General features: G+C 41.5%; 1 protein-coding gene across 1 annotated transcript; it reads right to left on the reverse strand.

Moving 5' to 3' along the window:
- Nucleotides 1-1142: 1142 nt before the first annotated feature.
- rnd3a (Rho family GTPase 3a) lies at nt 1143-15982 on the reverse strand. The gene is made up of 5 exons (XM_058622793.1): nt 15514-15982; nt 15326-15413; nt 7849-7958; nt 5778-5912; nt 1143-3251 (listed from the first exon to the last, which is right to left on the reverse strand). Exons 1-5 carry the CDS (start codon nt 15691-15693, stop codon nt 3003-3005), a joined length of 762 nt encoding a protein of 253 aa, XP_058478776.1. The 5' UTR covers nt 15694-15982; the 3' UTR covers nt 1143-3002.
- Between the last annotated feature and the right edge of the window lie 2459 nt (nt 15983-18441).

Below are 18441 nucleotides of genomic sequence, written 5' to 3' on the forward strand. Positions count from 1 at the left end.
TTAGCTCACGGGGACACAGGAGCTGCTGGTCTACTGCTGCCTCGTGTGGACACTTTGTGTCACTGAGGTTAGTTCAAACTAAAGATTTTAAATGCAGAATTCAAAAAATAATACATTAGAGCTTAGTGATGGAGGCAGCAGTGGATCAACAACTCCTGTGTGTGTGATGTTAAAATCACTGGTTTTCTCTATGGGCTTTGGTAAAAGAGACACCGACTCCGTTTACAGTCAGAAAACGTCGTTTACCCATGTTTTCTCACTGTTTATTAAATTAATATTATACTACATATACTTTCACAGCCTGAATATTGTTTTGAAGGACAAAAAGACATGCAGGCTGTTATCTAAGATGATTATACGGTTGACAAAAATGACCTGTCGGGTGTGAAGTGGAAAATCTGGATCCTAACGATGAGTCAAGTGAGCAAACTGGTTCACAGTTCAGGACATTTTCTCAACGCCGGGCTTGAAAAGTGAAAACAAAAACAGTGACTGTGTGTACGTGTGTGTGTGTGTGTGTGTGCGTGCGTGTACACGTGTGTGTGCGTGCGTGTGCGTGCGTGCGTGAGGACTTACAGTTCTTTCCCCACCTGTCCGTCCATGAACGCTCACGTCCCCTCATTTAACTCCGGCATTATGAGTCACAATAGATTGAAAAATAACAACAACACTGAAAACCAGGCTGTGTTGATCGTTTCTGGCAGATTTGACTCCACACACACACGTTAAAAGCTTTTGATAGAAAAGGCAAACAAAAGATTTAAAACACAGTCGTGTTCCCGCCTGCAGGAAACACGACTGTTTCGTCTGCTCGTCAGGAAACAATAGGTCGCACCTGCATCATGATCACAGGTGGGTTCTTTATACGTGAAGATCAAGGAAAAAACGACCATATTTTATAGAAATTAATCCAATGATAAAAGACTCTTTTCTTTTTTTAATGATCACAAATTCCACTCTTAGACTCTTCAACTTCAGAATATTAATGTTAAACACAACGTTTATGTTTTCTACACATTTGAATTCAAGGAAAGAAAGAAGCAGCACAGAAAACTGTCTCAGTTGTGTCCAATCACAGCCGAGTGAAGGACAGGTGTCCTCTCTCTCTCTTTTGTCTCAATAAACAGAACAAAACGCCCTCGTCTTTGTTTCCATTTGCGTTTTTATTCTAGAGGGAAAAATAAAATTCAATAAATACTGTGGCGACAACATTGGCAAAGACATTGTGAAGGCGATGTCGACATTCAAGAGAAAACATGATCACGTCAAAGAGACAACGACACGTGGAGAAAATCCGAAAAGGAAAAACATCTGGGGCAAACGTGGCATTGGAATAAGCTACGGGGGGAAGTTACGTTTCAAAAAAAGTGCATCAATAACTTTGATATTTCAACAGCGTCGTAATTGCACCGTTGATGTTTTTTTCTAGAAGTTAAAACATATTTTAAATTAAAAAAAACAACGATTAACGAAAGGAAAAACAGTTTGACTTAAGACTCAGTCACAAAAGCAGCTAACAACAAGCTAACTGCTAACAACAGGCAGCCATTTTGTTCTCAGGAATGAAGCTACGTCAGGAGCTGAACATGCTAGCTAAGTGTTAGCGTTACTCGATTCACACTTTACTGTGAATGTAGCAACGCTAGCACGTTTTTACTTACAGGTCAACAACACAAATGAACGTGTGGAACGTGTTTCACGTCAATTAAGAAGCACTTACTCTTTGTGGAACACTTTTAGTAAAACAGCGATACGTTTGAAAACAGCTAGCTTTCTTTTGTTTTGAGCTCCCAAATGTAAGCGCGGCGAGATCACATTTGTGCTGTTTAATGTGCATTCATGTCCATCGTGAGCATCAAAAGCACCAGAGCGCGACAAACAACACGTAAACCGAGGTTTTTTTCCTCCATTATGAACCAACACTTAATATGAAAAAGTGCAGCATTAGTTGTCGTCAGCTGTTAATCGTAGCGCTTAGGAAATATTTAACCTTTAAGTTTTGTTTGTCATTTTGCTGAAAGTAGTTTACGGCAAATTAAATGTGAACTCTTTCTCTCAATAGTTTGTCATGTTCCTTTGAACTGCAGTGATGTATGTGACTGAGTCTTAATGAAGATATGACCTAACAGTCAGAAGACGTTTTCTGAGCCTGAAAAACAAGTTTCATTTCCACCCACTGGTTACAATGTGCCGGGGGGAAGTGAGTGACAGCTCTTTTTTTTTTTTTTTAACTCTACTGGTTTCTCATTTTTAAAAACACTGTTTTTGAGCATGAACAGGGTTCATAGATTCTCAGTGTGATCAGCGAAAATTAAACAGTGATGCAGTTACACACCGATGACTTCACATTATACCGACACACACACACACACACACACAGCGTCAGGTTTCCACTGTGCACACACACACACACACACACAGACAGACAGACAGAGAGTTACTACAGGAGCAGAAGTGAATCAGTTCAAAGCACGATGACGTGTTCCAGTTTCAGCCTGAAAGAGAGCACAAACTCTTTGATTCAACACGAACAAAAGCAGCTCCTGTTTTTTGTCCCTAAGGCTTTGAATGTCCTCGTCCCAGACTTTGGTTCCCACTCAGAAAAAAAATAAAAAAAGTTCCTTTACAAACACAAGTGTCTCCTCATGACATCACTCCCGTTTGCTCATTTCCGTCCTGCTCAGCGTGGAAACCCTCGACCGCTTTGTCCGCTCCGTCCTCCCACAGGAAGTGGGTCACTTCCTGGAGCAGGTAGTTCAGTGACAGATAGCTTCCTCTCTGAAGGGGCGGGGGGTCGGGATGCTACTTTGCGTTGAGTTTTTATTGTTTGCGGAGTATTCCAGAAACACGGACATGAAGTGAAGCTTAGAAAAGCCCTTTCCACACAAACACAGGGCCTTGAGCATGCAGGAAAGAGCGCCGCCCCATGGTTTCCTGCCGTCACCGTGCTCCATCCTCCTCCTCCTCCTCCTCGTCGTCCTCCTCCTCTGCAGTCTGATTAGTCACATGACAGAGCAACTCTTGGCTTTGTCCTTGCGCAGGTCCGAGGCCACGGCGGCTAAGTCGGGCCGTGCGGGCATGTGTGAGATCCTCTTGTTGGTGCGCGTGGTCTTACTGCGCTTGACATTTTTGTGGTTCTTGTTGATGCAGGCCAGCGTGGCCACGTGGAAAATGTCTCTGACGCTGTTCTCCGACTGCTGAGCCGAACACTCGATGTACGGCGCCGAGATCTGCTTGGCCATGCCGGAACCCTGAGGAGGCAGGAGGTCACACGGGGTCAACGCCACAGGAAAGGTTCTTACACGTGGCTTAACGTCAGGCGGCGTGATTCACGCGACATGTAAATATTGCATATTGATAATATCGTATCGTGACTAAAGATTTCGTGATAATATCGTATCGTGACTAAAGATTCCGTGATAATATCGTATCGTGACTAAAGACTTTGTGATAATACCGTATCGTGACTAAAGATTCCGTGATAATATCGTATCGTGACTAAAGACTTTGTGATAATACCGTATCGTGACTAAAGATTCCGTGATAATATCGTATCGTGACTAAAGATTACGTGATAATATCGTATCGTGACTAAAGACTTTGTGATAATACCGTATCGTGACTAAAGATTCCGTGATAATATCGTATCGTGACTAAAGATTCCGTGATAATATCGTATCGTGACTAAAGACTTTGTGATAATATCGTATCGTGACTAAAGATTACGTGATAATACCGTATCGTGACTAAAGATTACGTGATAATATCGTATCGTGACTAAAGATTCCGTGATAATATCGTATCGTGACTAAAGATTCCGTGATAATATCGTATCGTGACTAAAGACTTTGTGATAATACCGTATCGTGACTAAAGATTCCGTGATAATATCGTATCGTGACTAAAGATTACGTGATAATATCGTATCGTGACTAAAGACTTTGTGATAATACCGTATCGTGACTAAAGATTCCGTGATAATATCGTATCGTGACTAAAGATTCCGTGATAATATCGTATCGTGACTAAAGACTTTGTGATAATATCGTATCGTGACTAAAGATTACGTGATAATACCGTATCGTGACTAAAGATTACGTGATAATACCGTATCGTGACTAAAGACTTTGTGATAATATCGTATCGTGACTAAAGATTCCGTGATAATACCGTATCGTGACTAAAGACTTTGTGATAATATCGTATCGTGACTAAAGATTCCGTGATAATATCGTATCGTGACTAAAGATTCCGTGATAATATCGTATCGTGACTAAAGACTTCGTGATGATATCGTATCGTGACTAAAGATTTCGTGATGATATCGTATCGTGACTAAAGATTCCGTGATAATATCGTATCGTGACTAAAGATTTCGTGATAATATCGTATCGCGATTAAAGACTTTGTGATAATATCGTATCGTGACTAAAGATTCTGTGATAATATCGTATCGTGACTAAAGATTACGTGATAATATCGTATCGTGACTAAAGACTTTGTGATAATATCGTATCGTGACTAAAGACTTTGTGATAATATCGTATCGTGACTAAAGACTTTGTGATAATATCGTATCGTGACTAAAGATTTCGCGATAATATCGTATCGTGACTAAAGATTACGTGATAATATCGTATCGTGACTAAAGACTTTGTGATGATATCGTATCGTGACTAAAGACTTTGTGATAATATCGTATCGTGACTAAAGATTACGGGATAATATCGTATCGTGACTAAAGACTCCGTGATAATATCGTATCGTGACTAAAGACTTCGTGATGGTATCGTGACTAAAGATTACGTGATAATATCGTATCGTGACTAAAGACTGTGATAATATCGTATCGTGACTAAAGATTTTGTGATAATATCGTATCGTGACTAAAGACTCCGTGATAATATCGTATCGTGACAAAAGACTTCGTGATGATATCGTATCGTGACTAAAGATTTCGTGATGACATCGTATCGTGACTAAAGATTTTGTGATAATATCGTATCGTGACTAAAGATTCCGTGATAATATCGTATCGTGACTAAAGATTCCGTGATAATATCGTATCGTGACTAAAGATTCCGTGATAATATCGTATCGTGACTAAAGATTTTGTGATAATATCGTATCGTGACTAAAGATTACGTGATAATATTGTATCGTGACTAAAGACTTTGTGATAAAATCGTATCGTGACTAAAGATTACGTGATAATATCGTATCGTGACTAAAGATTCCGTGATAATATCGTATCGTGACTAAAGATTTTGTGATAATATCGTATCGTGACTAAAGATTACGTGATAATATTGTATCGTGACTAAAGACTTTGTGATAAAATCGTATCGTGACTAAAGATTCCGTGATAATATCGTATCGTGACTAAAGATTCCGTGATAATATCGTATCGTGACTAAAGATTTTGTGATAATATCGTATCGTGACTAAAGATTACGTGATAATATTGTATCGTGACTAAAGACTTTGTGATAAAATCGTATCGTGACTAAAGATTACGTGATAAAATCGTATCGTGACTAAAGATTACGTGATAATATCGTATCGTGACTAAAGACTTTGTGATAAAATCGTATCGTGACTAAAGATTAAGTGATAATATCGTATCGTGACTAAAGACTTTGTGATGATATCGTATTGTGGCGTCTCTGGTGAGGTTTAAAAGCACTTAATGTAAATAAAACAGATTTCACAGGGTCTATTAAAGCAATTTTTCACAGATTAAATCCACAAACGTGTCATGAACATCTTAATCTCACCTGGTCGTACGAGACGGGCGTCTGTCTGTGGTTAGAAAGTTCCACCAGTGTGTTCAAGTCGGTGCGCAAGTCAGATTTACAGCCGACCAACAGCATCTTAGTGTTGGGACAAAACTCCTGGATCTCACCTTTCCACTGTGAACACACACACACACACACACACACACACACACAACACAACAACAACAACGTCAGTCAGGTGTCGTCTTTATCCATCAACGACCAATGAGACCGCAGCATCACTGGTGACATAATTAACGTTTCAAGGAACATTAGAAGCATAAGAACTGGAAAATGTGCACATATCTTAACATCTGAAGGCTCCACACTCAAGAATCTCACAAAAATCTATCATATTATTCATTTTAAGCAACGATTAAATCAGATAATCAATTACTAAGTGAATTGCCTACTTGATCAGTTTTAAGGGATTTTTCTGGTGTTCATTCTGAATCATTTGGGTCTGAGAACGTCATCATTTCCAGGGTTTGAGAACAATTTTTCAACATTTTTGGACATTTAATGGACCAAACGAGTACAGGATTAATCCAGAAAATAATGGTTATTGAAGCCCTGGAGTCAGTGAAGACAGAACCAGCTGATATATGGTGAGTTTATTGACTCTCAGACCAAAGACCTGTGGAAACAGGTCATATCAGGACAGAACTGTTTGATAAAATGAATGTTTGCTCTGAGGTGAAACAGCAAACGAGTTCCTGTGTTCTGCTCTAAAAAACTAGGAAACAAACTTCCTGTGTGGACGTGGATGAACTTGATCCAGAGCGCGGTCGCTCTGCCAGTCCTGAGGCACATGAGCCTCGGATTAAATCCCCCGAGAAATACCATCCATCACAGAGCTTCGATTGTTGTCAGGGAGGAAACGTGGGGATTATTTGGAGTTCCTTTCCAGGGTTCAACATGTGAGGGGTGTCAGGAAGTGGCAGCGCTGACCTTTGTACGGAAAGGTCAAGTGACAGAGTGACGGTCACCATTTTCTCTCAGGGTTTATTGATATTTCACATGTTTTGACTAATATTAGGGCTGCAGATACAACAATTCTTCCATTTATTTGGTCCATAAATGAAAGAAACTGTTTATGTACAGGTAAACACAAACAGCCATTTTCTCTTTAGGATTAAAATACCGTAGTTACTAGAGGCACTTTGTGTTTATTTGCAGGTAAATGAACACAAATCATGGACTTATTACGGTTTACTCGTTTTAAAACCCTGTTGGAAATGAAGGGTCAAAGACTTCATGTTACATTTAAGTCAATATTTAAACAAGTCCCCCATGTCCACAAACGCTCAGGTGTGGTCCAGGATTTATGATCGCACATGTTTAACAAGTTTCAGGGGAATTTCGGGGCCTCAGGAAAAATGGCCCCCGGGGGAAACCACGTGTTTCCTTATAGTTTTGACTTTTGATGACGTTTGTACGTCGTCATGCGGACATTTCACAGCCCACAGCTGTAATGACACGGACCCTTTTACACAAATGATTGTAAAAATAGTCAGAATGTGTGGATTTATTTTAGTTACTGACACACACAAAAAACTGATTTTAGCCACAAAACAAACGACTAAAAGACGTAAAATCAGAGCAAAGCGCCAAAAATGGACGCCAATATTCCCAAATGGCCGACCTCCTGTTGAGTTGAGGCCATGGCTGCTGTTGACTTTTTTGTTTGTCTTGGTCTGTAACATCTTCCCGCCAAGTTTGGGGTAATTCAGTGGAACTTCATTTTGCCTCCGTTTTCACCAAAATCTAAATTTTAGCCGAGTCATGTTGAGGGCAGAATATTTCTCACAGTTTGAAATGGCTCCAAATGGCTGTGGGTGATGAGTGACTCAGCACAAGTGTGTCTGTAACAGTTACTGAGGTTTGTAGACTTTACACATCAGTATGAGGAGACACTTGTGTCATGAGAACACGTCAGGTGCTGACATGTGCTCGTCATTTATCAGAGTTCACATCACAAGATCTAACCACGGCTACTCACACACACACACACAGACTTTACAGAGGCTTAAAGCTCTATAAATGTCTTCCAAGAAACAAGTGAGCAAACCTTCTTCAGCACGCTGTCCAGAGTTTCAGGACGGCTGATGTCGAAACAGATGAGGACGGCGTCGGAGTCGGGGTAGGACAGAGGCCTCACGTTATCATAGTACGGAGATCCTGAAAAACACAGAAAAACACCGATAAATTAAGCATTTACAGATTTTCTGGGTCATTTAAGAAAGAAGAAAATATTCACATTTAAGAAGCCGAAAACTCAGAAATCGTGTTAAGATGAGATAAGAGCTGAAATCTCTGGAGTTGGATTATTGATTTATTTATTATGTTGTATTTCAGTCACGCTCAAACATAAATAATCACTAAAACACTTGTGAGAAGAGCCAGAAAAGACAAAGTGTGTAACACCCATAATGATGTCATGTTCACTGGACAATAAAATAATAATTGGGGATTAAACTGAGGAGAGAAAACATAGAATATCATAAAATCATTGTTACATAAGGACACACACACACACACACACAAGTTTACTCAACTGAACTTTTAACCCAGTTTTCCAGTTCATCTTTACACACACACACACACACACACACACACACACACACACACACACACACACACACACACACAGTGCTGATTCACTGTCAACAGACACACAGAGAAGCTTCACTTCCAGGAAACATGAGCATGAATGAAGGAACAGGAAAAACCTGTTGTGGAGTTTTACTGTCATTCACTGTCAATATAAACAAGGATATGAATCACATTCATATTTCTTATGCCTTATAAATAATATCTGGATATTTGGAGTTTTATGTGGATGTAAGAGTGATAAAAGTACGCTGTAAACACACACACACACACTGTTTATGATCTGTATCACATGATATGTAATACCTGCTACATGTTACATGAAGGATATTTTGTGTATTATTGACGATAAATATGATCCAATTCTGCTACAACACAACAAATAGCTAGGCCTTTCTTTGTTGATCCCCTGTATAAAACTATGACAATTATCAACGCAACAGCCTTCAGAAGCAGGAGAAGTCGTCACAGAGACGTGAAAATCAGTCGTCACAGAGACGTGGAAATCAGTCGTCACAGAGACGTGAAAATCAGTCGTCACAGAGACGTGAAAATCAGTCGTCACAGAGACGTGAAAATCAGTCGTCACAGAGACGTGGAAATCAGTCGTCACAGAGACGTGAAAATCAGTCGTCACAGAGACGTGAAAATCAGTCGTCAAGACTTAAATCTGTGCTAAATAATGAATCAGACAGAAAACAGAGCGAGTGACTTCATGTTTTAACACGAACACTCGGGAAAAACTGGAGCGCCACAAAACCAAAACCACATCTATGAAGAAATCAAGAACGTCTGAAGTGTTTGTGACAGTTGTTCTCGTACAACGGCAGGAATAATCCATAGCAACCAGGCGGGGACACACACACACGCGCACGCACACAAACGCACACACACGCAGCTAAATGTGCTGACGACGACGACGACGACGACGACGACATCGCAAGACTCTGCAAAAATTAAGACCATGTGTGAGGGAGACGCCCTTCTCCCATCCAGACTGCAGGAAGGAGGAGGAGGAAGAGGAAGAGGAGGGCGGCGTCCTCCTGTCAAGGTGAGTCAAGATCACATGAGACGCAAAGAGCTGACCACACACACACACACACACACACACACACAAGCAGCTGCCAAGAATGTGGAGAATTCTGTTTTTGGTAACCAAACGTTCCCCCGGGAGGTCGTTTCTAACACACACACACACACACACACACACACACACACACACACACACACCAGTGTAGAGGCAAGTCAGGAATGCACGGTCACACACACACACACACACACGCACACACACACAGGCAGGCTTCTCGTGTTCCTAATCTAAACAGTCTGGTTGGGAGACAACACCGTTTACACAATCCACACTTCACTTCCTGCCAGGCCTGGACCTCGCACAACAAAGCATGACACTGACTGATGTGTGCTTGTGTGCGTGTGCGTGTGTGTGTGTGTGTGTGTGTGTGCGTGTGTGTGTATACACAACCAGTCTTGACATTATGAACCGGATCTATGTTTGAGGGCCGTCATATATTCCACGCGTGTGAGCTCAGTGGTTCCCAAACACAGGGTCGGGGGCCACAGACGAGTTCGTTTCACTTAAGATTTGATGTGTGAATGTTTTAAATAACATGTGATAAGTGTCATATTCTGAAGGTCATGAGGTCAAACCTCACACACACACAAACACACAGGGTTCTGGGCCCATGCTCAAGGTCAAGGTCAAGGGTCAGGGTTCCCCCGGAGCAACGTACCCAGCCCCCACTGCTACCTTTTGTAGTGTGGCTAGCTCGCTGAATAATGAAACATTTCTGTTGTTTACGACAGTAATTATAATTACATGAGATGATAGTGTCATAGTTTCAGCAGCTGCTCAGGTTAGTTATGTTTTACAGCTTGTAAAAAGAGAAATGTTGTTATGCGAACACTAACTATTAAACGTGACTTTCCTCGTGCAGACGCTGCAGTGACAGGGTATTTTTGGATGTTTTCATCGTGGTTGAAACATAATACATGTCAGACTTCCAGTCTTATGAAGCACAAACTGTAAAATGGGTTTCAGATGAGAAAACACGGCTCGGCCATTTCCCACCATTGTTGCTGCTGTTCTAATCCCTCCCTGAGAATCTTCTGCAGAATGAAACTCACAGTGCACACGAGGCGACGAGCGGGAACGTGGCGCTCGCCGTCCCCGCGGGAATTTAATCTGACACTTTTCACGGCAATCAATCACAACCACATCACGCTGTTTGAAGTCTGACTTTCCTGGAACCAATCACTGGGAAAGTGGAACTCTTCAAATGAAAGGGTGAACGGCGCTTTTTTACAAGCATTTCTTATTCTTATTACCACCAACACCACCAGAGACAGAGAGAGAGACGGAGAGAGAGACAGAGAGAGACAGAGAGAGAGACGTGTCTGTGGCTGCAGCGTGTGACGTTTGTCGTTAATGTACCTGAAGGTGTGTGTGTGTGTGTGTGTGTGTCATGTTGAGGAGAGGAAAACCACACTGTTGTTTTCTTGTGTGCCGTTTACAGCAGAGGCCAAACCCTGCTTTGCTTTGAGGTCATCTTCCTGTCAGCTGGTGAGATAAGAGGAAATCCCACACACACACACACACACACACACACACACACGGTGAGTGTGGTGTAATTAGCTGGTGTCATTGTTCTCCCACAGGATCTCTAAATGTGGAAAGACGACGCACACACACCCCGTCCTCCTCTCTCTGTCCTTTAAACACAATCTGCACGGGAACATATTTAAACTTCCGGCTGCAACTGAAGATTGTTGCAATAATTGATTATTTTCTTAATGAAACCTGAAAAAAGTCTTTGTCCAACATGCTCCTAATGTTACTGTTAATGTCATTAACATCATCAAATAGCTTATAAAAGATGTCGTCATGTGACTGGAAACATGCAGCAAAATTATGTTCCTTAGAACCACAAAGATATTATTAATGTGACTAAAACAACAACATCTTACTGTTCCCGAAACAAGAAAAGTGTTTTAAAGTGACATTGTACAAAAATCACATCACTCATGTGAAAACGTGATCAAATATTGCTGATGTGACCTTTTTAATAAATGTTACTGTTGTGTAACAAAAATGTTACGTCACACACAAAGAAGAAAAGTGTTTCATTGTCATTTAGAATGTTTCTAATGTAACAATTAACACTTTAAACATGATGTTTGATGATGATTGAGATCAAAGGAAAGAAAACAGAAACACTTTCTCTATGAGGAGGAGAAAAGACTCTTCAGACGTCTGAACACATGTTCTCACTTATTATAATTCACACATGGTTCCTGACTTCCTCTCTCTCTCTCTCTCTCTCTCTCTAAAAGGAAACATATCTGGAATTCCACTCAGGGATGTTAAAGATTTTCCACTTTGACTTTAAAAATAAAATTAAATATATATTTATGATTATTATTATTTTTTAAACCTGTATCTGAGTCGAGGACATGAAGTCCTGAGGAGAAGCTGCAGCTGCAGCCGAGAGCAACAGCTCTGCATAGCTCACATAGCTGAGCGCGTGTGTGTGTGTGTGTGTGTGTGTGTGTGTGTGTGTCAGTCACCTGTAGAAACAGCACACACTCGTCCAGCCTCTCTCTCTCTCTCAATAAAAACACTCACACACTTGCACTGATGTAAACTGAGCCATTATCATCTGCGGTTGCCGTGGTTACCGAGGTGTCTGCTGCTGCTGCACACACACTGACATGTGACATCTAAACCTCAGACAATATTACAATATTACAAGTTATGTTACAACATATGGATGTTGTATATGTATGTATATATGTGTATATATATATATATATATATGTATAAACGGTGACATGAGTGGAGATATGATTATAATAGACTTGCTGCACTGGGACTACTTCATATTGACCACATTAAATGACACTATTTTATTAAGAAAAACACAAATGAGCAAATGCTTTACAACTTTTAGCATGTGATTAATATCTTTTATCATTCAGTGTCCTTCAATAACTTAAAAAATATCATTAAAAAGACCTTTAGCACGTTTGTTTTAGCATGTTTTTACATATTTAAGCATGTTTTAACCTCATAAGCATGTGCTTATAATCTTTGAGTGATTTCAGTGGATGTTTTGATGTTAGGACGCTTTAGAAGAACCATCAGTTGCTTCAAAATCAAAAACTGGTGCATAAAGGAGCAAAGTTAACCACGAGTGAGTGAACGCAGATATTTAACTCCGGGCCAGAGAATACGTTTAGACTCGGGCTGTTGTGAACATTTTAGTCATTGTGAAATTTAAATATAAATTGTCAGTCTAATGAAAATAGCCTTTAGCTGTGGCGCTGCCTCACATGCATTTATCTCATTTCAGTGTGGACTATGAGAGCAGGCCTGAGGCGGCGGCGGCTGCTGCTGCTGCTGCTGACTGCTGCTGCTGCTGCTGACTGCTGCTGCTGCTGCTGACTGCTGCTGACTGCTGCTGCTGCTGCTGCTGCTGCTGCTGACTGCTGCTGACTGCTGCTGCTGCCCTGTTTGACTAACACCTCAAACACAAACCACTTCCTCCACAGCTGACAGAGGTGAGGAGCATCAAAGGCTGCGGCCTCAGCGATGCCGCCACGTCCCACACCGAGGCTGGGAAGTAAACGCATCACGACAAACGGACAGAGAGACAAATGGACAAGAGGAGGCAGCCGTTTACCTTAATGACCCCACCCACACACACACACACACACACACACGGCTGCTCATTAAGAGGAACAAAGACCACCACAATGAATTGAGGTGTGTGTGTGTGTGTGTGTGTGTGTGTGCTCATATCCACACACACCTCAGATAAGGTCAGTGGGGGACTAGTCGAGCTGAATCAGTCACTGGGTGTATCCGTGTGTGTCAGGGTGGGGGTTAGGATTCAAGAGTGTGTGTGTGTGTGTGCGCTTGGCTCTACCTCAGACCCACTGATCTAATAGGACCCCCACCCCCACCCCCACCCTCGCTGTTTCATGAAGCAGAAAGATGGCTGCAGGCCAACACTGTGCAATAAAACAGAATTCTCATTCTGCCTCACTTTCATTTCTAACACTTTCCACTTAACGACACACACACACACACACACAGAGGAATGTGACATGTGACCTCCCTGCCTGTTGTGTTTCTGAGCGTACAAATGAGAGTTATGTGCTAGTGCTTTTATTTTGTAATCAAACATTCATCTAGAGACGAGCAAACACTGAAGTATGTAACCCACTCACTCTCCCACACCAAACCTCGTACAGGAAATCATCGATTTTAGCTCACTGGTCTACTGCTGCCTCGTGTGGTCACTTTGTGTCACTGATGTTAATCCAAGGTTGGATTTTTGCAAAATAAGACATTTGGATTGAGTGAAGGAGGCAGACGTGGATCAACAGCTCCTGTGTGTGTGATGCTAAAATGACTGGTTGTCTGTATGGGCTTTGGTGTGGGAGAGTGGTCTGATCAAGCAGCAAACACACAGTCTTAAGCAGGTCATGGTCCCTGACACACAACCACACTGAAGTCACCTTTTAAAAAAGGGACAGTTCAGGTATTTTTGTGTTAAACTTGTGGTGAAGATTTAGAGAAACTTCCAAACTTCCAACATCACTCAGGAATTCCAGGCCAGAGAGCAGCAACAGCTGGCTGTCCACTTGTCCCCGCCCACCACACACACACACACACACACACACACACGTCTCACTCACGCCTGACTGCTGTGCCATTCACTGCTCAGACACTGACGGATGGTAAACGGGTTTGTTTACACACACACACACACACATATGCAGCAGCTGGTTTGGACCCAAAGTCCAAAGCAGCGAGTGATAAAAATGTGAGCGTGTTGTTGCACAAGCAAACTTTCTGAAACTTTCTCAGAGATGGTGGAGGATGTTCTCCAGATGTGGACGACATTCAAACACCAGCATTAGCTCCGCCTCCCCGTCTCTGCAGCACAGTCAAATCCTCCAAACATTCCATGAGGGTGAAAGCGTGAGCGCGCTCTTGATTTACCAGGTTTATTGATTAAAAAAAACAGCTCAAGGATTATTAATGTCATTAAAGGGACAGTTCAGGGTTTTTCCCCCCATTTGTGTTTATGAGGACAGAATTCGGCATGAAATCTATGCCAGATTAAGTCTACGACGTCTTTATCTCACGGTTAGACAGACTTTTCCAACAGGAAACTCAAGTTTGTAAACCACTCACTCTCCCACACCAAAGCCCATAGAGAAACACATAGAGAAACACTTTAACCTCACAGCACACAGGAGTTGTTGTTGTCTTTTGTAAAATTTGGCATTTAAAATCCTTCGTTCAAATTCATCTCAGTGACACAAAGTGACCACACGAGGCAGCAGAGGACTAAAATCACTGTTTCCTCTATGGGCTTTGGTGTGGGAGAGTGAGTGGTTTACAAAAACAGGTTCTAACCTGTTTACAACATAATTTATCAAATGAAATCAACATCAGTTTAACTCTGTGATGTCTTAAGAACACATTCACGTCTTTATCTCACTGTTAGACACACTTTTCCAACAGGAAACTGAAGTTTCTCTCCCACACCAAAGCCCATAGAGAAAATCAGTGATTTGAACATCACAGCACACAGGAGTTGTTGATCCTCAGCTGCCTCCATCACTAAGTTCAAGTGTGTTATTTGTAAAATTCGGCATTTAAAATCCTTCGCTCAGATTCACCTCAGTGACACAAAGTGACCACACGGGGCAGCAGAGGACCAGCAGCTCCTGTGTCCCTGTGAGCTTAAATCTATGATTTTCTTTATGGAGTTTGGTTTGGGAGAGAAAACCTGAACTGTCCCTTTAACCAGTGCAGACCATCAGTCCATGTGACCTCGGTGTGGTTCTTGTGTCCACAGTGGACAGACATGACAGGACAGAGACAGACAGACAGACAGATTTACCTGAAGTGTCCCACAGACTGAGCTCGATCCGCTGCGTGTCGATCTCAAAACTGGCCGTGTAGTTTTCAAACACCGTGGGGACATAGCTCTGCGGGGGACAAGCAGTGAGACAGGGGGCATTATGGGAAATGTAGTGTATTGATGAGTTATCGATGAGTGACCGGTGATCGGTAGTGAGCGTGTCTCACCTCGGGGAAGCAGTCCTTGGCGAACACGTGAAGCAGCGCGGTTTTCCCGCACTGACTGTCTCCCACCACCACGATCTTACACTTCACGCTCTCCCCGGGATCCATGGAGGAAGAGGAGGAGGAGGCGGCGGCAGCAGCGGCGGCGGCGGCGGCAGCAGCAGCGGATCGTCTCTCCTTCATTTATCAACCACTCACAATCAATAAAAACACCAGTTAATCCACTCTGTGCGTGTCTCTGCGTGGACGGACGGTCCCTCCCTCTGTGTGTGTGTGTGTGTGTGTGTCCGCGTGTCCGTCCTCGTGCGCTCTGTCCTCGCTGTGTCCTCCTCTGATGTGAGCCGGCGAAACGAGCGTCTGCTGCCTTTAATCACGAGGAAACAGCCAATCACAGAGCGAGGCTGCTGCCGTACACACTCACAGAGCTGCACCACAGCGACCCCTGTGGACCAAACACAGACTCACACTCTATTATTATTGTTATAACAACTAATTATATTATATTATACTTGATTACATGTATAATAATGTTATATTATTGTATAAAATACTGTTATATTATTTATAAAATACTGTTATATTATTTTATAAAATACTATGTTATGTTATATTATTTATAAAATACTATGTTATATTATATTATTTATAAAATACTATGTTATATTATTTATAAAATACTATGTTGTTATATTATTTTAAAAATACTAAGTTATGTTATATTATTTATAAAATACTATGTTATGTTATATTATTTTATAAAATATGATATATATGTATGTATAGATATATATATAAAACTCACAGTTAAAGTAATCATCAATGTTAATGTTAGTTTCATGTCATGGACAAATGATCATAGACTTAATAAAGTCCATAATAATAATGACAACACAATCAGCTGATCACGAGAGTAAATTATGATTTGAAAGCAGCACTTTATCTTTTTATCTACTATCCATCTTCATCTCTTCCCCTCATGTCTTCACTCTGTATTGGACGACAGATGAAGGATGCAGAAGTATCAGTCCTCCTCCTCCTCCTCTTCCTCCTCCAGGCTATTTCACAGCTAATTTCTCCAAAAACCAGAGAGAGAAGACAACAGTGTTGAGCATCAGCAGTGACTGGAGTCTGAGTGTTATCTGGCAACGCTGTGACCACTGAGAGACAGCTCCACCCTGCAGGCTGTGTGTGTGCGTGTGTGTGCGTGTGTGTGCGTGTGTGTGCGTGTGTGTGCGTGTGTGTGTGTGCGTGTGTGTGTGTGCAGGCCCGTCTGTCGTGTGAGAAGCGAGGGACACCATCACTCTGCTGTTGGCTGATTTGTCTCTGACCTCATTTACATTCTGCTCCACACAAAGAAAGAAGCTCCTACCTGTCTGTTCCGTGTCATTTTTATCACAAATATTACCATAATTACGTCCAGATAAACACAGTCAGTCTTTAACATGCAAAAGTGAAAAAATATATACTGTACATTTCTCTGATTGAAAGTGTTAAATGAGTCACGTTGTTTTAGGTTTTATAAGAAGAAATAAGCAAAAAGCCAAAGTTGATTTAAATGACATTTACGTTCATGTAAATCAACATTTGTGATGTTTCCGAGATAAAGACATTAACGAGTTTATATACACTGTATAACCATGTGTGTATATAAACTTCTTTTTCTGTCATTAATTTGAATGAAAACATACAGTTAAATGTGTATAATGAGGTGTGTGTGTGTGTGCAGCACCTTCAGTATTTGGGACACAGCAGACGTGTCCTCTCTCTCTCTCTCTCTGTCTCTCTCCCTCTCTGTGTCTCTCTCTCTGTCTCTCTGTCTGTCTGTCTGTCTCTCTGCTCCACATTCATCTATATTTATCCCCAGCAGCAGATGAAGTGTCTCAGGTTACTTCAGTGGAAAAGTCACAGGTCTTTGTCGTCATGATCCTGTAAAACTGTGTTTCACTCGTGTTTATGTGGAAATGAACATCAACTGTACCTGAGTGTGTGTGTGTGTGTGTGTGCGCATCATATAGTATCTTATGTATCAAATTGAATTGTATCATATTGTATGTTTCCGTGACGTCATATATTAAGTATTGTGACGTGTGGTTGTGGGCGGAGCCTCCCCTCTCTGTGATTGGTCAACATGTCAGTGATGTCACAGATTTGTTTGTAAACAGAGTGTAAAGCCTCTTCTCTCTCTGATCACTTTGTTTACTTTTTACACTCAAACATTCAAACACAATCATCCGTGCATCAATATCCACAAGTCAATCAATCAATCAATCAATAAACCCCGCCCCCCAGATGTGTAAGTGACAGATTTGATTATCGTGGTTTCATGAGCTTCATCTGGAAAAGATGCTGCTGATGAAGACGCCATTTCACACACCATTAACCCTGTCATAACACACACACACACTCAGACACACACACACAGTGAGTGCCTCATTACATCAGTGTGTATCCATGCCTGACCTAATGAATGAACGCTGACACTTGACAGACGTACTGTACTCCATCTCCTCTGTGTGTGTGTGTGTGTGTGTGTGTGTGTGTGATATAGAGCTAATGGTTTCTTAAAGGGAAATGTCGTGTATTTTGAAACCACAGGGGGACGAGACAGTGTCTTTGTTTCCCTCTGTTGTTCATACAGAAGACATTTTGTCTCTGATGATGATGATGATGATGATGATGTCATGACTGTTTGGTAAAAGTGTGTATTCCCATGTAATGTTTGGACAGTGTGACCTTGGATTAGCTGCTCATCAGTCCACACACACACACACAGGCGACAGTGAATAATTCAAATGTTCATTTCTCTGTGATTAAATAAATTAATTAAATAGGATTAGAGAGGAAAAAAAGATTTCTCAAGATGTTCGGAACACTAAAAGGAATTTTGGAAATGTTCCCAGATCGTACAGTGATGTCATTCAATAACAGGAT

Source organism: Solea solea, chromosome 2, assembly GCF_958295425.1.
Source record: "Solea solea chromosome 2, fSolSol10.1, whole genome shotgun sequence".
Lineage (NCBI taxonomy): Eukaryota > Metazoa > Chordata > Actinopteri > Pleuronectiformes > Soleidae > Solea > Solea solea.